The following is a 26,332-nucleotide window of genomic DNA, read 5'->3' as shown; positions in this document are numbered from 1 at the left end:
AATATATGTTTGGGACCGGTTGCAAACAAATATATGTTTGGATCCAAACATAATATGTTTGGGTCCAAACAAATATATGTTTGCAACATTTTGTAACATATCTCAATTTGATATGCTTGGGTAAAACATATTTTTTATGTTAGAACATTTTTTTCATGGGTGGAGAGAGGATGTTTGTCAACGAGAGTAATAGCAGTGCTCTCGCGGCTGTGGAATGTTGCTTTATAATAAAGAGTTGTGTGTATTGTATAATAGAAGACGTAGAAGCGAAGAAGGGGGCTTTGGTGGCATGTATGCGTCAAACTCGTGTGTTTCTTGTTTTGTTGTTAACCAACGAAGAAGAAAAGAAGAAATGATATGAATTATATTTTTTTTTCTTTCTTCAGTGTTTTAGTTGCCTTTGTAGAGTCAAGACGGTAAAGTGTTTTTAGTAAATTAAATGCCCAATACATTTTATAATTGAATCGGAAAGTTGAATGGAATTATTTTATTGGACAAGGAAGAAATCGCATTTAATATTGGTAATTGCATACATACTTATGTATATTTGAAATATGGCATATCCATATTTATTTATTACATTACATAATTATTTGATTCTAGATGCCGATTCCCCGCTGATGATTTCAACTAAGAGGACAATTTGTTTTATTTCACAACTAAGGAGAAGCGTTCAACTACGTTTCTATATATTTTTCCTTTTGAAAAGTGTGACTACAAATTATTTCAATCAGTTTTTCTTTTATTAAAGTGTGTTATGTATTTCTTTGGAATTTTGTATGTACCTATGTGTTTATTGTTCTTTTGCCTTTTAATAAAAAACCACAACATTTGTGTGTATACCACTGATGGGCAGAAATGCTCTGCCTCACACACAAAAGTGTAAAAAATACACGAGTCTCTCGCAATTTGCCCACCATTGGTGTATACTATAGAGATAGACAGTGAGCTCTTACTGAGAGCAAGTGAGCACATATTTTAAAGTGTTTTACATTGAATTTTACGCTCCCTTGCTCTCAGTAAGCGCCCACTGGTTCATGTGTTTGTTTTTTTTTTTGTGCCTTTTGGGTTTGTATTTTTTTGCACCCAAACATATAAAATGTTTGCACCCAAACATAAAATTGTTTCCACCCAAACATATCTTTGTTTGCATCCAAACATAAAATTGTTTCCACCCAAACATATCTTTGTTTGCACCCAAACATATATATCTTTGCACCCAAACATAAATATCTTTGCACCCAAACATATATATGTTTGCACCCAAACATATATTCGTTTCCACCCAAACATATATTTGTTTCCACCCAAACATATATTATGTTTGGGACTGTTGCAAACATATATATGTTTACTGCAAAATATGTTTGGGACATATGTTAGAGAGGCCGATTTTTTTTGCGTGTGGGCTACAAAGTTTATATCCTTGAAAAAATATACATCAGTTATAGAGAAGTTTTAGACTACCGGTGTATTGGAAATGTCAGCTAAAATACCCTGGAGGAGTAAAATTAAGAAGTAAATTTGGTAGCCAGGAAAGCTGCTTAAAATGGTCGCAAGCCGTGATATTTGCTTAATATGAATTCGTTTACTTAAGATGTCAGGTTATTATCTAGTAAACGTCCGATATTAATGATTTTAACTTACAAATTATGTGTAGTCAGGGTAATCCGGACAATTCGATAATCCGGACATCGCCGAAACATGTGGTGTCCGGATTATCGACAATATTCTGTATTTTCTTTCACAACTAATGATAAGCGTTCAGCGATGTTTCTATTTTTATTACAGTGTTTACAGTGTTTTATTTAACTTGCTTTGGTGTGTGTTTAGTTCAAATCTGGTAACTCATTTTTAACACAGTTGCAGTTTACCAATCGAACTAAAACTTTGCACACTTTTTAGATGTGAATGACAATACATGAATACGAAATCAAAACCAATATTGGTCCATTTTTACACTGTTTTACAGAGTTTTATCTAATTTGCTGTTCAAATCTGGTAACTCATTTTTCACATAGTTGCAGTTGACCAATCGAACTTAAAATTTGCACACTTTTTAGATTTGGATGACAATACATGAATATGAAATCAAAACCAATATGGGTCCATTGTTTCCTATAGCCCCCATATAACGGTACCACCCGATTTCCGGTATTTTGCTTTTCAAATCTGGTAACTCATTTTTCACGCAGTTGCAGTTGACCAATCGTACTTAAACTTTGCACACTTTTTAGATTTGAATGACAATACATGAATATGAAATCAAAACTAATATTGGTCCATTCTTACAGTCTTTTTACGGTGTCTAACTTGACCACCTTTTAAAATCTGGTAACTGATTTTTAGCACGGTTGCACTTGACAAATCAAACTAAAACTTTGCACATTTTTCAAATTTAGGTGACAATACATGAATATGAAACTAAAACCAATATGGGTCCATTTTTTCCTATAGCCCCCATATAACGATGCCACCCGACTTCTGTTATTTTGGGGATTTTGTCTTCATTTTTGCTGTAACTTGGCATTTGGAGTTCTCAATAGTTCAGGAACTTCCCCACTAAAAATTGTGGACGTAGGTCAAGGTTTAATATAGCCTCCATTTAACGGTACCACCCAATTTCAAGCATTTTAATCTACATTTTCTGGTCAAATGGACTGTAATTCGGCATTTGGGGTTCTCAGTGGTCAAAAATTTATTTACTAAAAAGTTAAAAATAAAAAATAATTTAAAAAAATTAAGTTTCAGTGTTTTATTTAGAAATGCACTTAAAACTAAAAAATAATTTGTCACTTAGCCTCAATAAATATATTCTTTCTCATGATAGAATCTCTCAAATAAAACGCTTGCCGTTTAATTTTGCCACCATTCATAATTTAAATGCAAGCGTTTTATTTGAGAGATTCCATCATGAGAAAGAATATATTTATTGAGGCTAAGTGACAAATTATTTTTTAGTTTTAAGTGCATTTCTAAATAAAACACTGAAACTTAATTTTTTATACCCTATACCACAATGTGGAAAAGGGTATAATAAGTTTGTTTTCCCAAAAATTCATGTAACGCCGCGAAATATTCGTCGTAGACCCCTCATGTGGTATACCAAACTTCATATCTCGACGAGATAAAGCGATTTAGCGATGTGTGTCCGTCCGTCCGTCCGTCCGTCTGTCCGTCCATTAAAAATTGTAATCAAGCTAGAGGCCGCAATTATGGACCGATTGTCACGAAATTTAGTATGGAGGTCGGGTTTGGACCAGAATAGAACTGATTAGTTTTTGGCGATGATCGTGAAATGTTAAAGGGATGAAATGGACCAAAAACAAAATTTTTGCTCGATTTTGTAGCCGCTCTGTAGGTCGCAATAATAGTCCGATCGGCGCGAAATTTTAAACGTAGTTTTGGTTTGAGATGAAGAAGTAGCGTGCAAGTCAACGGTATGATCGGATAATATTTAGCGGGTTAAATTGATCAAAACTTTTGTGTGAAAATTGGTAAAATTTCTAATGCACATCTTATAACAGCTAGCCCGGAAAGCTAGTGCACAGGGATAGTGGTATAGGGTATCATATGGTCGGCCCCGTCCGACTATAGTCTGTTCTTACTTGTTTTAAATTATTTTTTAGTTATAATTAATAATTATACCCTATACCACAATGTGGAAAAGGGTATTATAAGTTTGTTTTGGTAAAAATGCATGTAACACCGCGAAATATTCGTCGGAGACCCCCAATGTGGTATACCAATCTTCATATCTCGACGAGATAAAGCGATTTTGAGATGTGTGTCCGTCCGTCCGTCTGTCCATTATAAATTGTAAACACGCTACAGGCCGCAATTATGGACCGATCGTCACGAAATTTTGTATGGAGGTCGGGTTCAGATCAGAATAGATCCCTATTCTTATTGGTGATAGCGGGTGAAATGGACCAAAAACATAATATTTATCCAATTTTCTAGTGGCTCTGTAGGTCTCAATAATAGTCCGATCAACGCGTAATTTTAAATAAGGTAAGAGTATATCACAAAGGAGAAGCTTGCAATTTTGGATGGCGATCGGATAATATTTAGAGGGTTAAATGGACCAAAACTTTTGTGTGAAAATTGTGAAAATTTTTAACATACAGCTTATATCTTAATTCCTGGAAGTGACATTCCGGACAAGTGAGATATACTTGAAAGTGGAACGCTTGACCTTTCAATTGATGCCAATTATGTTGGTGTGCATGATCAGATAACAGAGTTACAGCCTAATATATTCCGTTATTTGTTTGTAGTGTAATAATAAACTCGCTAGTCACGAAATTTTGCACCGGGTAAGAGTATAGGTCGAAAAAAATGCCTACAATTTTGAATGATGACCTGATATTCTTTAGCGGGTGAAATGGACCATTACTTTTGTATGAAAAAAATAAAAAATTTATTTTTGGTCGATATTGTAACTCCTTGAGGACAAAGTAGCCTACATATGGAAAAAAACTACAGACCTTTCCTCTGATGTAAATTGCAATAAAGTGTTTGCTAGATAACGGGCCTACTGCCTAATATATAATGGGTTCTGTGTAGAGAACCACATTTTTATCCCATGCTACATATTGTCGCTCCAAAAGTTTATGTAACACCACGAAATATTCGTCCTAGACCCGTTATTTGGTATGCCAAAATTCATATCTCGACGAGATAAAGCGATTTAGCGATGTGTGTCCGTCCATTAAAAATTGTAAACAAACTTAAGGCCGCAATTATGGACCGATTGTAACGAATTTTTTAAGGGGGTTGGGTTCGGGCCAGAATAGAAATGATTAGTTTTTGGTGATGAACGTGAAATGTTCAGGGGATGAAATGGACCAAAAACAAAATTTTAACCAATTTTGTAGCGGTCTGTAGGTCAAAATAATAACCCGCAAAATTGTAAACAAAATTTGAGTTTATGATGAAGAAGAAGCGTACAAACCAACGTGAAGATCAGATAATACTTAGCGGGTTAAATGGACTGACACTTTTGTGTGAAATTGGTAAAAACTTCAATAACGTAGCTGTTAAACAAGAAGTCCTTTCCTGCTACAAAAATGTCTTTGTCATACTGGATAACTTTTTGGTTTTGGTCATAAGTATTATACATTGCATCTCTGATATTTGATAATTAAATTTTCACAATCATTGAAAAGAAGTCCCATGGAGAGCGATTGTCCAGGGATAGTGGTATAGGGTATCCATCCCATGGTCGGCTCCGTCCGACTATAGACTTTTCTTACTTGTTTTTATTTCTAAAACATTATTATTTACTTTTTTATAAATTATTTTGTTCCATTTTCTTTCATTAAATTCTGTAATCTGTTTCTTGTATTCGGAATTTTGTTTGTACCTATGCGCCTGTTGTTGCTTTTGTGTTTGGTATTTCCATGCATTTCAATAAAAGAAAGATCAGAAATAAGGAAATCAGAGTCCTCTGAACAAATCTTAGCAGGGGTATGTTTATTTATTTATTTAATTTGTTTATTCCTACACAACAAGATATGGATCTTATAAATTACAGTGAAGGAATTGGTAATTATTTATAATATCCAACTTACACTAATACAAATTTTACATTTTAATGCAGTTAATACATATAAGACAAAAAGAAAAAATAGAAAGTTAACAAAATTGGAAAATGGAATATTGTTTACATATAAAATTTAATGTGTTTACATTTCAGTGACCGTTTCAATATGTTTAAAATATTTAAAAAGACTTGTTTTAAAAGTACTGGAGTTGCTGATGCCTTGTAATTCGAAGGGAAGAGCGTTCCATAGGCGTATAGAGCCAATAAAGAATTGCCACTCTGAAACAAGACTCCGACGTTTTAATGGTTTAAGTTGTTTTCCTCTGTCGGATCTGCTAAATATAAGTCTTTGATATAGGTATTTTGGGGTTTGCTTATAAATAAGCTTGTGTAGAAAAAGTAACGATTTAGTTTTTAAGAGGGAACTGAAACTTATCCCGTATAGAGATTTAGAAAAAGGAGTAACAGGTTGCATTCTTCTCAAGCCGTAAACATAGCGAATTACACTATTGTATGCCACATTTAATTTTCGCCAGCTTTGTGTATCGCAATAAGTAAAAAGCTCGCAACCATATGTGAGTCCAGGTATCAAATACGTTTTAGCTAATAGTTCTCTAATATGTTGTGGAGTAAATGAGTGTGAGAGCCATAAAGTACGTAATTTAGAGTAAGTTTGTCCAACAGCCATGGTTATGTGGGTATTCCAGTTTAACGAAGAATTAAAAACAACGCCTAAGTTTTTTGCACTGTTGACGGGAGCAATTTTTTCTTGGTTAATAAAAATGTCAAAATTGTCCATGGAGAAATGTTTGTTTTTGTGAATATGCATACACTTTGATTTGTGAGGGTTTAGACAAAGTCCGTTAGCTATAGCCCACTTACCTACCCGATCAAGATCTTCATTAAGCTTTTGCATACATAATCTAATTTGATCAATGGGGCAGTTTATGTATATTTGTACGTCATCAGCATACATGTGTATTTTGCTGTGTACAAGTTGTAGAGGGAGGTCGTTTGCGTACAAAGAGAAAAGAAGAGGCCCAATTATGGAGCCCTGTGGAACTCCTTTCCCAACCGATAAAACTTTCGATTTTAAGTTCCCAGAATAAACTGATTGTGTTCTATCGGACAAATAAGTTTTTATAAGTTTTGTAGCAGTGTTTGAAAAATTGAACTGATTACGAAGTTTATAACAAAGATGATTATGATCCACGGTATCGAAGGCTTTGGAATGATCGAGGAGTACAAGTAAACATACCTCATTGCCATCTATGGCAGTCCTAATCGACTCCGAAACTTCTACCAAAGCGCTAATACAACTATGACCAGCACGGAAACCCGACTGAGCCGCAGTAAGCAATGATTCACGTTGTATGTAATCAGACATCTGTTTATGTATTAATTTCTCGAAAACTTTAGAGAGGTATGATAAAATTGCCACTGGCCGATAATCTACGTTCGTTTTCGGAAAAGGAATTATTTTTGCGTGTTTCCAGAGTTTGGGGTACAGGCTTGAAGTCAAAATTGTATTGAAAAAATATGTAAAGAAAGGCAACAACCATGGAAGAAGTATGCGGATAAACCTGGGATCAATTTCATCAGTACCAATGGCATTCGATTTTATCTGTTTAAAAGCATTTATAACATCTACATTGGTGATGCATCGAAATTCAAATTTACCTTCACTAGATGCGTCATTTAAATCTTCTTGAGATGTACTGTAGAACGAAGGATCAACTTGCACTGATGGAATATTTGTAAATGTTTCATTAAGTTCATCCACATCAACATTACAGGATCTTGAAGAATTTGATCTTCCCACACCAATGTCTCGGATAACTTTCCATCTGCTTTTAGCATCTAGAGCGGAGCTAAACCTTGAAAAATAATATTCAGTTTTGGCTGACCTAATTTGACTATTTACTGAGATTCGTGCCAAGCGATAAGCTTCATGGAGCTCCGGCGTTTTATAACGTTTCCATCTAAAATAAGCATTGTCTCTATTTGCTATGGATGATTTTATGGAGGGGCTAAACCATGGTTTTGTATTCGAGCGGGTTCTTATGTTTTTAATGGGAACTGTCGCATTGTACAAATAAAGTATATTGTTTTGAAGAAATTCAAGTTGTTCGTCTACCGAGATACATCCATACATATCATTCCAATTAGTTTGAAAGAATTTTACCTCCAAATCATTATAATCAAGGTTTCTAAAGTCCCGAAAAGTGCTTGGTTGCTTATCTTCTGTAAAATTAAAGTCATAAGCAAGGAATATTAAATCATGTTTAGAAAAGCATGGCGCAGAACACTGGTCGTAGAGGAGAACGTGTAAAGGATCGTTGACGAAGAATAAATCAAGGAGTGTGCTAGAAGTCAATGAAAAGTGAGTTGGAATTTGAATGTTGGTTGGAGACAAGCCCAGGGATGCCATCATATTTGTCAGAGAATTATCAACAAGGACATTCGAATTAAAATCTCCAGCAATTACGACTTTAGTGTACCCCATTGTAATGCTCTCTAGGATATCTTGCAGTTTATGATGGACAAGTTTTTCCATTTGTGTAAGTATTATAAGTATTTGTTTGCACCCAAACATATATTTGTTTGCACCCAATCAAATATTTGTTTGATGGACCCAAATATATGTTATGTTAGGGACTGTTGCAAACATATATATGTTTGCTGCAAAATATGTTTGCGACATATGTTCGAAACATCTTTTTTCCTCCGTGCAGATTCGATCGAAAAAATGTAGCTAAAACATTCAAAATCATCAAATCAGGTGGAAACTTTATGTTGGAGCTTTACCAAAACATGGACTTATGTCTAAATAAGAACGGGTTATACTCACCTATTCTAACCTGCAAAAACCAAAAAATGAATTTAACTTTATGTGGAAAGAATTTCTTTAAATTTTTATAAACTTTCATTCATAATTTTGCCTTTAAAATTTACAGATTCTCTGTCTTGACTCAAATGGAATTCAAAGCCACATGTATGTAGCAAGAAAAACTTACTATCACACACATCCCATATCAAATGTATACTCTAGGGGTTGAAATAGCTTTGTAATATCTTATGTGTAGAAAGAAGTTTGAGTATGTGTCATTGACATACATAAATAATGATTTATGACACTTATAAGTAGAAGATGAAATACGAAAAAGAAGTAAACATAAACGGTCCTTCATATCTACTTAAACGGTAACAAATTCAAATTAAACGGTATTCAGTTCTACTTAAGAGGAACGGGATGCTAAATTACACTTTTATTAAATTATATATTGAAAAAATAATGAAAAAATCAGTCTCACATAACTCACGACAAATATTTGGAAGCCAAATGAGCCGAATTATACAGTATAAAGTACATTCGGCAGGGTTGTGAGTTCGAGACAAAACTTTGGCAAACAGACAATAAAATAAACAAGTAAGAACGACGTTAAGTTCGGCCAGGCCGAACTTGTTATACCCTCCACCATAAAATAGTCTTAAATAAAATAGAATAATTAGGGTCCTTTCACAATTTTAGGTGGAACAACTTTTCGACAATGGATAGACTACTACTGCGTCCCACTATTGCTTAAATTACACTGTGAACACAAATGTTGGGGCAGAGATAATTTCTTTTGGAGATGAAAGCCCTTGGTGACAGAAAAACCCCGAAGGACAGATGCGCCGTGAGTCGAACTTCCGCGTTATGGCGTGATGAAGTTTTTGCAAGAGACCCTTTAAGCCATTTTAGCATTTTATATTTGTTTGTTGTTTTTGTAGAGCACTTTAACAACAGTTAACAAAGATATAACGCTAATTCCTTATGGCCCACAGGGTCTCTAACAAAAATTTCATCACGCCATAACGCGGAAGTTCGACTCACGGCGGATCTGTCCTCCGGGGTTCATAATATACTCACCAAGGCCTTTCTTCCCCAAGAGGAATTTTCCGTGCCCCAGACTTTCACCTCCATTTTGTTGCACAGTGTTATCTAATCCAAGGTACCACCTACGGGGCTATATCAAAGAGCCAACCTATCTTTAAATTTTTTGGCGGAAAAGTTTTATAGCTGCAGGGAACTTCAAGAGTCAAATTGAGGGTAGTTTCATCAAAACAATGTAGACCCTCAAAAATGGGCCCATGTTGACGAATTTTAGTGAGGAAATTTCGTGACCACTGAAAATTCCTGAAAATCGGGAGGTACTGTTATATGGGGGATATACCAAAACATGGACCTTTATTGACGATTATTTTTGAATAGACAAAATTGTAGCTAAAATTCTCAAAATACGGATCATTACAGCTAGTTCGGTTAAAAATTGCAGCTAAAATTTTCAAAATACCTAAAATCGAGAGATACCGTTATATGGGGGCTATACCAAAACATGGACCTATGTTGACGATGTTTCGTTGAAGATGTTTTATGACCACTGAGAACTTCAAATGTCAAATTACAGCTAGTTCGGTTAAAAATTGCAGCTAAAATTCTCAAAATACCGAAAATCGGGAGGTACCGTTAAATGGGGGCTATACCAAAACATGGACCTATGTTGACGATGTTTGGTGGAGATGTTTCATGACCACTGAGAACCTCAAATGTCAAATTACAGCTAATTCGGTTAAAAATTGTAACAAAAATGCTCAAAATACCGAAAATCGGGAGGTACGGTTATAAGCGGACCATACCAAAACATGGACCTATGTTGACGATGTTTGGTGAAGATGTTTCATGACCACTGAGAACCTCAAATGTCAAATTACAGATAGTTCGGTTACAAATTGTGGCTAAAATTCTCAAAATATCGAAAATCGGGAGGTACCGTTATATGGGGGCTATACCAAAACATGAACCTATGTTGACGATGTTTGGTAGAGATATTTCATGACCACTGAGAACCTCAAATGGCAAATTATAGCTAGTTCGGTTAAAAATTGTGGCTAAAATTCTCAAAATACCGAAAATCGGGAGGTACCGTTATATGGGGACTATACCTAAACATGGACCTATGTGCATATCCTTTGGGATATAAGTTTGTTGATCACTAGGAACCCTAAGTGCCAAATTATAGCTAATTCGGTCTGCAAATGTGGCGAAGAACGTCAAAATACCTCAAATCCCGAGGTACCGTTAATGGGGGCTATACCAAAGAGTGGACCGATATAGCCCATCTTTAAACTTGACCTGCCTATGGAAAAAAGACCCTCGGGTGCAAAATTTCAGCACTCTATCTCAATTATTGCGGACGCTAGAGTGATTACAAAAGACGGACAGACAGACGGACATGGCTAGATCGTCTTAGAATTTTATCCTGATCAAGAATATATATACTTTATAGGGTCGCAAATGATTAGTTCGATGTGTTTCAAACGGAATGACAAACTTAATATACCCTCCATACTATGGTGGAGGGTATAAAAAGTTGACGTAAAGCCTAATACACTACATCATCACTGTGGAGCAACGTCAAGGCAGAAGGACGTGTTAAATCCCACCAAGGGTCGGAATAAAAACGTTTATACGTTGAAAATAAATCAAGTTCCCCTCAAATGTCAAAGAATTTACTGTTGGCCACAGAATTCACATTTGGAATTAATTGGCACTTTTTTAGAGAGATAACTGTAACTTTATTTAAGAAATCAACTCACTTAACACTAACTGCTCCTTGGGCGCAATCGAATTCTAAATACCAATTACAGCAAACTTCAAAAAAACCGGAAATCGTTGAAGAAGTTTTGTGACCACTGGCAATTTCAAATTACAGGTAGTTCGTCCAAAAAATTTATCTAAATTCTCAAATTGCTGAAAATCCGGAGATACCGTTATACCGTTTTTGCGGAGAAGTGCTGTGACCACTTAGAACCTAAAATGTCAAAATGTAGCTAAAATCATCAGAATGTCGAATATCAGGAGGGACCAAAATATGGACCGAAGTTGAAAACTGTTAGAAAAGAATTTTTGCGACCGCTTGTTATCTCAAATGCCAAGTTGCAGGTGGGTCGATCAAAAATTGTAGACAAAATTCTAAAAATACCGAAACTTGGGAGGTACTGTTATATGGGACCTATGCCAAGACGTAGACCTATTTAGACAATTTTGGTGGAAAAGTGTTGTGACCACCAAGAATCTCAAATGTAAAATCACAGCTAGTTCGGTTAAAAAATTTAGCTAAAATCTTCAAAATACCGAAAATCGGGATGTACCTTTATATGGGGGCTGTATCAAAGTGTGGAACTATCTTGACAATTCTTGGTGGACAAGTTTTATATTTGCAGGGAACCTCAAATGTGAAATTACTGGGAGTTCCGTTAAAAAATGAATATCGGGAGGTACCGTTGTTATATGGGGACTATACCTAAACATGGATATATGTTGACGATTTTTAGGTACCGTTATATGGGGTCTATATCAAAACATGGACCTATGTTGACAATTTTTGGTGGCGAAGTTTTGTCACCACTGAGAAACTTAAATATCAGAAACTTAAATACACAGATAGTTCGGTTAAAAATTTTAGCTAAAATCCTCAAAATACCGAAAATTGGGAGATACCGTTATATGGGCGCTATATCAAAACATGGACCTATGTTGACGATTTTTAGTGAAGAAATTTCGTCACCACAGACAAAATCAAATATTAAATTACAGATAGTTTGGTTAAAAATTGTAGCTAAAAATTCTCAACATACCGAAAATCGGGAGGAACCGTTATATTTGTGGCTACACTAAAACATGGATCTATGTTGACGATTTTTAGTGAAGTGGTTTTGTGACCACTGAGAACCTTAAATGTCAACTTGGAACTAGTTCGGTTAAAATTTTTACCTAAAATCCTCGAAATACCGAAAATCGGCATATAACAGCCAAACCATCGGGAGATACCGTTATATGGGGACTATATCAAAACATGGACCTATGTTTAGGATTTTTAGTGAAGAAGTTTCGTTAACATTGATAACCTTAAATGTCAAATTACAAATTCGGTCAAAAAATTTAGATTTCTTAAAATACCCAAAATCGAGAGGTACAGTTATATGAGGGCTATACCAAAATATGAGCCGATATAGCTCATCTTCGAATGTGAACTGCATATGGAAAAAGGGCACTTGGTTGCAAAAATATAGCTGTCTAGCTCAATTATTGCGGACCATAGAGTTATTACAACAGATGGACATGGGTATATCGATTCAAAATTTTATCCTGATCAAGAATATATATACTTCATATGGTCACAAGTATTATTTCAATGCGTTACAAACAGAAAAACAAAAAAAAAACAGATGGTTTTCCAGCTTTGGGAATGCAAGTCACCCCAAACTCCCTCCAAAGATGATACTTACAGGCAGGCACTATAAACCTCCCTCAATTTTTGTATCACGGTTAATAATATCGATCTGGGGAATTTATAAAGCTGGTTAATTGGAAATTTGAATCAATTTGAGTCGATTCGATTCCCGATAGTTCAAGGGTTCTTCAATGGATTTTGCTGTCAGACCTTCAATATGCCTTAAAAATTTTTAACAATTGAAATTCTAAAAAAATAAAGAGTGTCATATCTGCTGGAACCGACGCATAACACAGAATATAAACCACCCTAATATATCAGTGTAGGGTATTAGAAAGTGATACGACATTCCAGAGAAATGTTTTCATCTAATTAAAAAGCTTATCGCTTAAAGTCTAGGCAGAATATAAAAAAATCCCTAGTGTGGTGGGTCACTCGTTCGATGATAATCTCAAAATAGCCACACACCAAGCACACAAACAAATAAATAATTCAAATTCTGTCTGTCTATTGCCCGGCTTTATTCGGACAATAGTTAGTTGTTTTCATACACTTGTCAAACAATGTCAAAATAAAGCGAGTAAGCATTTTTTTCTAGCGCCAGTTGAAGCATCAAAAAATTACACCGCAAAATTTGGGCAAATAAAATGAGATATTTAACTCTAATTCTATTTGTAGCCATATTAGCTCAGGTAAGATAAGATATCTCCGCCAATGTTCTCAATTACTCATTTCTTCTAATTTAAGGTAGCTCATGCCACAGGAAAACACAAAAGAAGTCCACAAACAGTAAGGGATATTATCGATAAGGCAGCATTGGGTAGACGTTTAGTACCCATCACGGAAACGGTGGTCAAGGCAACAATCCCAAAAATACCCAAACGACGGCCATATAAAAAATATCGCAAAGAATTGAAATCCTATTTGAACGATGTGAAGGAGTACAAAACCGTACGTGGTGGCTGTTATGCCAAAACATTTGATTTGCTGGAAAAATTTGCGAAAATTCTGCAAAAATATGAAGAAGCAGATGCTCCACAAGAAGCCAAGGAAATGCAGAATTTAATGCAACAATCTGGCGGCAATGATATGTCGGAGAATTGGTCACGCTACAGGTCGCTGCATTTTGGTAATACCTACAATAATATGAGTGCTGAGGATATAAGAGAATTGACACCTCACCTACAGGAAATATGCTGAAATAGAATTAATACTGAAAGTGTTTGTATGATTTGTTAAGTCGGAAAAAGGTTGTGTGTATTTTATTTATGGATTTAGAAATACAAGTAATTTTAATAAATTGTGATGAATAAATGCTTAAGTTCAACTTAAAACGCAAAAAATTGTAATGTGGCGAGCACTGAGAATTTTCAACATATTTGATTTAGATTGACCATTAAAAATGAAAAATAGAAATAAATGTATCCATATTTTAATTTTTATAAATTTTATATTTTAAAAACACATTATTTCACTTATGCAAATTTACGTTTATTACATCTTTTGATACCGATATATAGTAACAACTTATACACCTTTATTTTATATCCTTCACCATAGTATGGAAGATATATTAAGTTTGTTTTTCAATCATTTGCGACCCTATAAAGTATACATATTCTTCATCAAGTTTGTAGATGGATATTTTGACGTTTTTAGCTACGTTTTGGGACCCAACTAACTATAATTTAGCATTTAGGGTTCCTTGTGGTCAAATAAAAAAACAAGTTAGCAAAGGCTATAGTTGGGACGGGGCCGACTATATGATACCCTACACCACTACCCCCGTGCATAAGCTTTTCACTCGTAAACATTTCTTTTAGGGAGATACTAAAGTTTTCACCTATCTGGCATTTATACCCGTCGAAGTTCGTCTCGCAGTCTGTTAGGAATTGAACATGACGATTTTTGTAAAAATATGTCATGCAATTATTACTACCACGATGCAGAATACCCGTGGTCAAATGAAAACAATTTTTACATTGTTTTATTTAACTTGCTTTGTTTCATGTCTGTTTAGTCTTGTAACTCATTTTTAATAGAGTTGAGCAATCTCGTTAAATTGAACGATCCGGATCACTGTCCTCGTTCAAAGACGAATGAGTAACATCATAAAACCCAACGTGTGAAATTAAGTATACGCAGTTTTGTCAAAGATATTACCGGTGTCCATTGAACGAGATAGTGATCCGGATCCTTCAATTGAACGAGATTGCCCAACTCTAATTTTTAACACAGTTGCAGTTAACCAATCGAACTAAAACTTTGCACACTTTTCAGATTTTTAATGACAATACATGAATATGAAACCAAAACCAATATGGCCCATTTTTTCTTATAACCCCCATATAACGGTACCACCCGAATTCAGGTATTTTTAGGATTTTATTTTTATTCTTAGCCCGAATTGGCATTTGGATTTCCCAATGGTACAGACACTTCTCCACCAAAAATTGTGGACATAGGTCCAGATTTTGGTGGAGCCCCCATATGACGTTACCGCCCGATTTTCGGTATTTTAAGGTTTTAGCCTCATTGTCACTCCAAAATGGCTGAAATTTGGTACTGAGTCTTCGTTGGGGGTATACAAATTTCCCCTAGAAATTTGTCCATATAGGTCTACGCCTTCATATAGCCCCCATAGAACGGTACCTCCGGATTTTCGGTATTTTGAAGGTTGTGGCCACAATAATCCACCGAAATGGCTGAAATTTGGTATTTTGTCTTCTTTGGGGGTATAAAACTTTCCTCCAGAAATTTGTCGGTACAGGTCCACGCCTTAATATAGCCCCCATAGAACGGTACCTCCCAATTTTCGAAATTTTGAAGGTTTTAGCATCATTATCACACCGAAATGGCTCAAATTTGGTATTTACAGCCTCTTTCTGTATGTCGAAAGAAGAATGTGTGCGAAAGAAACACGTCCAAACTTTTGTGTGTTTTTCAAATTTGTTTTTTGTTTTGAAGCAAAAGCTATGCTAATATTATTTCGAAAACTAAAGTTAGGGCGTGTTTCATTCGCACATATTCTTCTTTCGACGTACAGAAACTGGCTGTTAGTCTTCGTTGGGGATATAAAACTTTCCATATGATTTTTTTTGGTATAGGTCCAAGCCTTCATATAGCCCCCATAGAAAGGTATCTCCCGATTTTCGGTATTTTATAGGTTGTGGCCACAATAATCCACCGAAATAGCTGAAATTTGGTACTTAGTCTTCGTTAGTGGTATTAAACTTTCGCCCATAAATTTGTCGTTACATGTCCACGCCTTCATATAGCCCCCATAGAACGGTACCTCCGGATTTTCGGTAGTTTGAAGGTTGTGGCCACAATAATCCATCGAAATGGCTGAAATTTGGTACTTAGTCTTCGTTGGTGGTATAAAACTTTCGCCCATAAATTTGTCGGTACAGGTCCACGCCTTCACATAGCCCCCATAGAACGGTACCTCCCGATTTTCGGTATTTTGAAGGTTGTGACCTCAATATTCCACCGAAATAGCTGAAATTTGGTACTTAGTCTTCGTTGGTGGTATAAAACTTTCGCCCATAAATTTTTCGTTACATGTCCACGCCTTCATATAGCCCCCATAGAATGGTACATCCCGATTTTCGATATTTTGAAGATTGTGGCCACAATAGCCCACCGAAACGGCAGACATTTGGTATTTAGTCTTCGTTGGTGGTATAAAATTTTCCCCCAGAAATTTGTCGGTACAGGTCCACGCCTGCATTTAGCCCCCATAGAACGGTACCTCCCGATTTTCGGTATTTTGAAGGTTGTGGCCACAACAACCTACCGAAATGGCTGAAATTCGTCGGTATAGACCCACGCTTATAAATACGCCCTGTATAACGGTTCCTCCCGATTTTCGTAATTCCAAACGTTGTGACGTCAATATCCCACCGAAAGACTGAAATTTGTTATTTAGTCTTCCATGGGGTTATAAAATATTCCATAAGAGAATTATCAGTATAGGTCTACGTCTTCCTATATCCCTATAGAAGCGTACCTCTTAATTTTCGGTATTTTGAAGGTTTTAGCCACATTATCTTACCGAAATATAGGAAACTTGGTATTTAGTCTTCTTTGAGTCTAAAAACTTTCCGCCAGAAATGTGTAGGTATAGATTAGGGCTGCTCATACAACTACAAACATATTTTGTTATTGTGTTGGTTTTGAAACACAAATTTAGTTTCCCAACATAAATTTACGAAAAATAATTCGTATAAATACATTCTTCAATTACACGGATTAGCATAAACATTCATTATTTTAAAGGAAATCAAGTTTCGTTTATTCTCCAGTTGCTACAAAAAGATTTTATAATTTACATATAATGTTTTTTTCGAGTAATGTTGATTTGTTGGGTTATCTTTTGTATTGAAAATTTTCATTTCAAAAACAAAAGCTCTCTTTTTTAATTGTGTGAGTGAGCAAATTGGCACACACCGACAGCAGACGGGCGCCCTTTGAGCAGCCTTGGTATAGATCGATGTTTTGACATAGCTCCCATAGAACGATACCTCCACATTGTTTTACCGAAATTGCTGAAATTTGGTATTTAGTCTTCTTCGTAAACGAAAGGAAACTAATTGTTCCATTTTACTACCATACAAATTGCGGTGGAGGGTATAACAAGTTCGGTCCGGCCGAACTTAACGCCGTTCTTACTTGGTTGTTATATAATGACCATTCGTTGTTTGTCTTTCTACCTGAAATTGTGATGCACGAAAATTGTGTAACTTTTTCGTAAAAGATGATCACCGAGCTCTATAAGCATTACGGGTTCCATGCGTAAGATATTTTTCTTAATATACGCATTTTAAATGTGAATTCAATGTAAAACCACAATTATATAATTATCATACAAATGTTTTAATATTATATTGGTGTTCCCGAGTAGGGGCAGTTCGTTTAACGACTGGTAGCACCGACAGTTTTTGTAATCAAATATTCTACTAAAACTATACAATCCCGTAGTTGGTCAAATAAATAGATGTAATTTGAACGGAAGGGACAGTAATTAGCTGTGCAAAGAAAAAATTCGCTACAACCCGCTATTTAAAGCATTTCATCCTTAGCCTGATGTAGATGTTGTTTCGAAGTCGAATTTCACTTCGGATTTGGTGGGAATGATTGTAACGACTCTGGCCATTGTAAATAGTACTGACAAGTTATGTTACAAATCAATTATCGTTTAATATGTATGGGAATAAAAATTACAACCTCATAAGAAACATCTTCGGGTTAAAAATCAGTTCAGCGCTTCTTGAGTTATAAGCGTTGTAACTAACATCATTTTCTTTTATATATACATCATTTTCTTTTATATTTAAAACATTTTTTTGAAAGTAAAACAGGTAAAAAATTGTCAGCCGACTTTGCCGACAGATATATACCCTCAGCCAATGTGAATTGAAACTTTCACCTACGGACAGATCGAATGTATTTAAAGTCTCTTCAGAATTTTGTGGCCCTTTTTGGGCATTTGAAGTTGCTGACAAAAATGTGGATTTGGTATTAACTGCACTAAGACACAAATGTTGAACTTTAATTGGGGAGGTACCCTTAGGGAGGACAGATATGGGCCATTTAAGAAGTTAAACTAAATTTTGACAAAATATTAGGAGATCCAAAGTTTGAACCAAATTCGTTGCCCCATTCAAGTGATATCGTCCTAGCATTTTACTGAAAATTTTAAATATTGGGGAGAAGTACCGGAAGTTGTGGACCGGTATTGCCCCATGAAACTAAGTTTGGATATAATATGAAGAAGACCAAATGTTGGAACAAATCGGTTGAAAAGTTATAGAGTTATCTTGCTCTCCGAACGCCACAGGGGGTTTTTACACCTTTCGGACTGTTTTTCCAAGAAATATGGGCTTGCCCCTGAAAAAACTTTTACCGTCGTAATGGAGGTAGCGAATGCAAATAGCTTCAACAAAAATCAAAGTGATTCGAGAGCAGGTCTTCAAGTGAACTTATCCGAAATTTTGTGTGAGAGGTACCAGAAGGAATAGACAAATATAGTCCATATTCAAACCTGATCTATATTTGGTAGATATATTAGGATCAGGGTTTCGGAGTCGGAGTCTACGAGTCGGAGTCGAGCAATTTTGCTGGAGTCGGAGTCTGCGTCGAAAAAAATAACTCGACTCCGACTCCGGGCAAAATTTTTTCCACGTTATAGAAATATAACATTAAATTTTTTTAAAAATCATTATTTATTTTAAAGGAAATTTTGAAAAGAAAGGTGTAAGTTAAAGGGCAATTAGACGTAGACATTCAAATAACCGGATTTGTCGGCCAGGAGCAGATATAGTTCTTGTGTATCCGAGTTTTCTATACAATCAATAGCATATACGAAATTCAATGAAATACATAATCATAGAGTTTTCATGAGAAAGGTTCGAGTAAAAGTGATAAAGGACAATGAAAACATGACAATATCGATTTCTAGTCCTAGTGGACCGACCCTACATAACATTTTTCTTGCAGCATTTTTGAAGAATATTTTCATGCACGAAATCTCATCGAGTGCTAATTTTTCAGTTCCAGAAAACATCCATCTGCCTACGTGCTGGTGGTGTACATAATATATCTCAAATATTTCAATAAAATTATCCACTCCACACCAAAGTTCAAAATGTGAGCTCTGAATTTCAGTTTAAGGGGTAGAAAGTATAAATAGCATAGAATATGTGGTCAAATGTTTTCGTCGAGCGGAACAATATTACTTTAGTATGAGCGTTGGATGGAAACCAAACTGTGTTTTTCTCGAAATCGGCCACAAAATATATGACAATTGGTTTCTTAGTTTTCGAGCTAGAGTTTGCACCGCAAAATGCTTTAATAAAAAAAGGGTTTCCTAGATGGGCTAAAAACTTCGTAATATTTTTCTCTTTCACATGAAGAAAAAAATCTGGAAAAAATTACGTAGTTTTCTCGGAAAAAAATCATGAAAAATGGTTTTTATTGAGCTTTACAACTGGGATATCCTTTAAGGCTAAGCACACTAAAATGTTGGCTTAAATCCAGTTTGAAACTTGGTCATAATTTGCTTATAATTTGTATTGTATATAGTCCTTGTGATTTGTATTGCCCCTTCATTTTCACATATTTTGAAAGCTTAAAGATTTTCTCACGCTGAAGAATATAGTCGTCCAAAAAAAGGAAAACCGACAAAAACTTTCTAACTTTGCTATTTTTCAATGTAAGATTCAGCAGAAACAATATTGATATGTTCGAATGTATTCAAACGAATGCCCTTTCTAAAGAATATGTAAGGAAAAACTAACACATTAGCATCTATAGGCCAAAATATAGGAAAATGTTAAAAATTTGTGCACTTTTTATTAATTTTTAGTGGTATGGGAATTCACTCTCGGAGTCGACCCGGAGTCGGAGTCGGAGCCGGAGTCGTGAAAAAAACTTGTCTGGAGTCGGAGTCGGAGTCGAGCCAAAAATACCTCGACTCCGAAACCCTGATTAGGATGTGCAAACTATGGATTACATCGGTCACTCCCTACAAGAGTTATCGTGCGCCAATTTTTCCGAATATTTGTGAACTTTTGTGGGGGAGGTACCTGAAGGAGTGGGCCGATATGGCTTATCTTCGACTTTAAACTATGTTTGGACAAAATATTACGAAGCCCACATTTTGGACAGAATCGGCAGATCAGTAGAGTTGTGCCAAAGGAACTATATGGAACTATATAGTTCACTTCGCAGTTCCAACGGCCCACATTTTTTCTTTGAACAAACTGTGTATACTTAACATCACACGTTATATTTCATGATGTTACTCATACGTTTTGGAACTAGTACAAGGAACTAGGAACTAGATTACCCAACTCTACAGATCAGTAGGGTATTTTTGCACCTTTCGGTCTATTTTCTCAGGAAGTATGGACTTGCCCCTGATGAAACTTGTACCGTCGTATGGGGGCAATGAATACAAGTTGTTGTAACAAAAATCAAAACTATTCGAGAACAGGTCCTAATCTGAACTTATCCGAAATTATGAGTGGGAGGTACCCGAAGGAGTTTACCGATTGAGTCCATATAGGAACCTCAACTAAGTCTGGTAGAAATTTCACGATGTGCAAAGGGTTACTCCCATCAAGAGTTATCTTGCGCACAAATTTTCCGAACATTTTGGAACTTCTGTGGGGAGATACCGGAAGGAGTGGACCGATATAATCTATCTTCGAACTTAAACTAAGTTTGGACAAAATATTACGAAAGCCAAATTTTGGACCGAATCGGTTGATCCGTTCGAGAGTTATCGTGCGCTCCAGCCAACCAGACAGACAGACAGACACACAGACGAACGGACATGGTTAAATCAACTCCAAATTGTATTGCATTCGTCCAAACATACTTGGGGTCTAAAACCACTATTTCGATGAGGCACATTTCGCCCGTATGAAAGTATATATACCCTCGTTAGCATAAATGCTGAGGGTATAGTTAAGTATTTTTTTTTTTTTTTTTTTTTGAAATTTGACGCGTTTTGACGCGTTATACAATAAAAACATTGAAAATATATGAAAATATATAACACGCATTAAAATTTAATGGTCAAAACATATGCAACTGAACCAAATCCGCGCAAAAATCTTCATTATTTTGTAAAATATAACTTTTTTTATATGATTCAAATCATTTGTATTTCTTTTGGGAAGATTAAAAGTGAATCAAATTTTGAGACTGATATCAGTCATACGTTCTTCTTCGGGGGAGTGGCGGGTCGCACGTGAGAAGCATGGATATGGGTCTAAGGGACAACATTTTCAAAACTAACGAAAATGTCTTCACATTTCAGTTGCCAATTTAATAAAATTCAAAGTTTAGAGTGCAGTTGCATCAGTTATTATCAAAAGCCAGAAGTATGGGTCTTGAAAAACATATGATCGTTGGGATTTGGTCCATATCAGAATAATGGATACTGATGTATTGAAGTTTTAACGGGCGGTATCATTGGAAATTTTGGATTCTATGAAATTAAAAAGTTTTAAAAAGCTCATCAAATGATAACTAAACACAAACATTGAGTATATAGGAACTTCCAGAAAAAAGAAACGCCGATACCAAAAGGAAAATCGTTCAAAACAAATTTTTTTAATTTTGTTAACCAGTGTAATGGGCTATATAAATAGATGGACCCCATGTAACAATGCCTATAGATTTATGGTATTTTGAGGGTTTAGCTATTTCCAAACAAATCGACTTCACTAGAGTTTGTTTTCCAAAAGGTTAAATAAAAAATAATTAAAAAATTAAGTTTCAGTGTTTGATTTATAAATGCACATAAAACAAGAAAATAATTTGGCACTTAGCCTCGATAAGAGAGATTCCATCATGAGGAAGAATATCATGATGTAATTCCTCAAATAAAATGCTTGTCGTTTAATTTTGCCACCATTTTTATGATTCCGTTATGAGGAAGATTATACTTATTGAGGCCAAGCGACATAAAACACTGAAACTTAATTGTTTTAAGTATTTTGTATTTTTAACTTTTTAGTAACTAAATTTTTTGACCATAACCAAACTACAGTCAATTTAGGCCGAAAATGTAGATAAAAAAGTTAAATTGCCTGAACTCGAGTGGTACCGTTATATGGAGGCTATACCAAAATCTGCCCCATGTCCACAATTTTTGGTGTGGGAGTTTCTGTACAATTGGCAACTCTAAATGTCAAGTTACAAGTTACAGCCACATGTCCTTAAAAAGAAAGGGCATACACTTTAGCCAGAAGAGGCCTGTTGTGCGCTCTAATTTTATCTAGGAGGTCACTTTTTTGTCCTGGTCTGGGTTTCCCCATAGGATTTTTGTAGTTTTTCCCTTTTCCTGGTTATTCCATAGGGATACATGAGCATTCTTTGTCCAAGCTTTTATTTCTATACGCGCCGCCTTTAAAGGTTTGGCATTGTCTAGACTTACTATAGGTAGCTCCCTGGCATGTTTTGCTAAGGAGTTTGCTACTTCGTTTCCCGTAATCCCTATGTGTCCTGGTACCCATATAATATTTACCGAGCCATAATGGGAATAGTCGTTAATTGAATTTTTACACTCTAAGACAGTTTTCGATATTGTTGCCTTACTTGTTATAACTCTAATTGCTGCTTTACTATCCGTAAGGCTGTTAACTGTGAGTGGCCTTGTATTTGTTTTAAACCAGTTCAGACATTCTGTGATCGCTCGGATTTCGGCCTGGAGGATCGTGTTATGATCCGGCAGCCGAAGGGAGGTCCTCGTTTCCATGTCTACGATATTAAGACCCAGTCCCGTTCTCCCCCCTAACACAGCCCCGTCCGTAAACCCGCAGCTTCCAGCGGGAATCTGTGCTAGGGTTCCATCGATCCACATATCTCTGTCCGGTATTAGAACTTCACACAAAGCTACTTCAATTGATTCTGGTATCCGGTCCGATACTATTTGATTTATAGATTCACCCGTAGTGAACCGTAATATGCATTGGTGGTATGTTTGGTGGTCTCTTTCGATCCACTCGCTCATCGCTTTCAGTCTTATAGCCGCGATGGCTGCATCATACCTTACCTGTATTTCTATCGGGTGGACAAATAGAATTGTCTCTAAAGCCCTAGTTGGTGTAGTCCTCATCGCCCCGCTAATGCCTAGGCAGCACATTCTTTGGACTCTTTGCAATGTTTCCACATTGTATTTTTTGTCCATAGCTGCCCACCATACAACAGATGCGTAAGTAAGAATCGGTCTTATTACGCTTCTGTATATATCATTCTAGGATTAAAACCCCATTTTGAGCCTATAGCCCTTCTACAAGTTGACCAACATCTGTGTGCTTTGGCAGCCCTTTCCTGAATATGGTCTTTCCATTTGAGTTTCCTATCTAGAATTACCCCCAGATATTTAACTGTTGGAGATATAGTTAATGCCTTATTCAGGAAAACTGGTTCCTCGACGGAGCCCAATTTCGTTTTCCTAGTGAAAAGACATAACTCTGTTTTTTTCCGGGTTAACATTAAACCTCTTGGTCTTGCCCAGTTGTAAGCTATATTTAGAGCCTCTTCGGCTCTCCTACAAAGTAGATTTGGATTCTTTCCCCTTAGAAGTATTATAACGTAGTCTGCATAACAGACTGGTTCAAATCCTTCCTTGGTTAAGGACCTTAGTAGACTATTTATGGTAGTGACCCACACAAGCGGCGATAAAATCCCCCCCTGTGGCGTTCCCTGCCCTACTTTGTCTCTTCTTGTTACGTCATGTAGCGCGCAGCTTATCCATCTGTTCCTTAGCATGTCGTCTATCCAGTTCCTCAGCGTTCTGTCTACACGAAATTCGTCTAAGGAGTGGATCAGCGTTTCCGTGCTGACGTTGTTGAAAGCACCTTCTATGTCGATGCAAACTGCGAGTGTGTACATCTTCATTTCGAAGGTCCTCTCTATGTGGTGTACTACCTCATGTAATGCGGTTTCCACTGATCTACCTTTCACGTATGCATGTTGTTTATATTTCAACATGTCGTTGGGGATTTTGCTCTTGATCATGGTATCGACTGTCCGGTCCATTGTCTTGAGTAAAAAAGATGTTAAACTTATCGGGCGATAAGATTTTGGTACTGTGTAACTTGCCTTACCTGGTTTGGGTATAAAAACTACCCGTGCCTCCTGCCAGGCTATGGGAGTATACGCAAATTTTAAGCACGCGTTCAAAATTCTGACCAGTTTGGACGAAATGTAGTCCACGTCCCTTTGAAGTAAGGCCGGGAAGATCTGGTCAGGTCCTGCTGCTTCGTTTGGTGAGAAGCTCATTATGGCTTGCTTAACCATAGAGTTGTCTATTTTTGGTACTTCCTCTGATGCGTGGACATTTTCCGTCGAAAGTACTGTTTGGGCCGCAGTGCTCGAAGGGAAGTGTGTTCTCATCAGAAGGCCTAAGGTTTCCTCGCTTGTTTCCATCTTCCTTCCCATTTCATCAACCATTAGCTCGGCTTGTGTATGGGTTTTGGATAGAAACTTTTTAATTTTTGATACGTCGTTTACCCTATCTACATGTTCGCAGAAAAGTTTTCAGGACTTGGGTTTGGCGTTCCTTGCCAGTTTGTTGTATTCTTTTAGTTTTGATTTGTAGTTGTCCCAGAACACAGCTAATTTTTTTCGTTTTGCCCTGTTGTAAAGTCTACGGACCTCTTTGCCTTTGTTACGAATTTCCCCTGTCATCCAGGGTTTTTCGTAGGCAGACTTCCTTTCTCGTAGGGACAACTATCCTCGAAAGACTTTACCAGGGCTTCGGCTAATTTGTTGACTTTACTGTCAATGTCCTCTTTACTTAGGCATTCCTCATCTTCTCCTTGCCCTAGTCTGTACCTTAATTTAATTCCGAACTTGTCCAGTTTGTTTTGAATTTGTTACGGAATGTTATCGGATTTGGCGGTGGCCTTGATATTTTGAACCAAATATACTTGTGGTCAGGAAGGAGTGGTCATCTGAGACCCTCCAGTCATGTACCTCGTTTATTAGGTTTTCTGAACATATTGTTATATCTAGTACTTCCTCCCTAATTCTGTTATCAAATGTAGGTTTATTTCCTACGTTAAGAGTTATTAGGTCGTTAGTATTCAAATAATCTAGAAGGGCTTGACCCCTTTTGTTAGTGTTAGTACTACCCCACGAAATGCGGTGTGAGTTAGCATCGCTACCTACTAGTACTTCGTTACCTGTATGCTTGATTTTCCTCACCAGCTGCTGCAATTCTGACGTAGGTGGTAATGTCGGGGAGTTGAACGGTAGGTATATAGACGCTAGGTATATATTACCATTCCCTTGCTTCAATACCGTGGCGTCCGACGATGACAACTCTGGAGAGAAAAGAAAGCATAAATTTTTATGGACTATAATACAGGTCCTCGGGCGGGTACCTGTACTAGAGTAGAAAAGTTGATAATTTATATGGTTCAATCCAGAGACTTTGTTCTTCACTGTCCAAGGTTCCTGGATTAGATCTATATGTATTTTACCTTTGTTCATTTTCTCCATCAGCGCATGATTTGACGTTTCGCTCCGATGGAGGTTGATCTGGATGACCTCAATCATTGGTCGTCCAGTAGACGGTTTTCTTGGGAGGCGCTGATGGGTTCGTCTCCCTCTGTGTCTTCGCTCGGTAGGTTTTTCTCCCGGCTAGGTGGTTGGGCATCTTCCTCCTCTCCAACTCTTGCCCTTCCAGTCTTGAAGGTGACTGCGTTGCAGATATAGAACGCCCTGCCCTTCGTCTTTGAGAGACTGGCTAGTGAGAGGTCGTCGATTCCCACCACAAGGAGAGTGCCCTCTTCTTTCTCCTCCCTGTGGAAGACTTCCCACCTCTTCACTTCCAAAGTCTCATTTTGTTTTTCAAAGACTTCGAGCATGCGCTCTGTCTCCAACTTGCAGCCATAACCTTTTACCAAGACTGCCGCTTTAGTCAGGTAAGGTACGTTCTCCTTCCTCACTAGCTTCAATTTACCGCCTTCGCAAAGGGTGG

The 26,332-nt window shown here is 36.6% G+C and overlaps 1 protein-coding gene and 1 pseudogene across 1 annotated transcript; both read left to right on the top strand.

The window, feature by feature from the left end:
* LOC141390741 (aquaporin-like) overlaps positions 1 to 26,332 on the top strand; it is a 434,687-nt pseudogene that overhangs the window by 195,926 nt on the left and 212,429 nt on the right.
* LOC141404185 (uncharacterized) lies at positions 13,347 to 14,164 on the top strand. Its single transcript, XM_073987545.1, has 2 exons — positions 13,347 to 13,517; positions 13,573 to 14,164. The coding sequence occupies exons 1-2, from the start codon at positions 13,473 to 13,475 to the stop codon at positions 14,023 to 14,025; spliced, it is 498 nt and encodes a 165-aa protein (XP_073843646.1). The 5' UTR covers positions 13,347 to 13,472; the 3' UTR covers positions 14,026 to 14,164.

The sequence above is a fragment of the Musca autumnalis genome, unplaced genomic scaffold (assembly GCF_047663935.1).
Source record: "Musca autumnalis isolate F117 unplaced genomic scaffold, ASM4766393v1 scaffold_1, whole genome shotgun sequence".
NCBI lineage: Eukaryota > Metazoa > Arthropoda > Insecta > Diptera > Muscidae > Musca > Musca autumnalis.
Note: the sequence above shows the minus strand (reverse complement) of the source record. Positions and strands in the feature narration are given on the sequence as shown.

What these genes read in the sequence shown, in the direction of transcription:
- LOC141404185 (XM_073987545.1), top strand. Translation starts at nt 13,473, where the DNA reads ATGAGATATTTAACTCTAATTCTATTTGTAGCCATATTAGCTCAG. An exon ending in TTGTAGCCATATTAGCTCAG is followed by an intron (nt 13,518 to 13,572) that starts GTAAGATAAGAT and finishes TTCTAATTTAAG; the next exon opens with GTAGCTCATGCCACAGGAAA.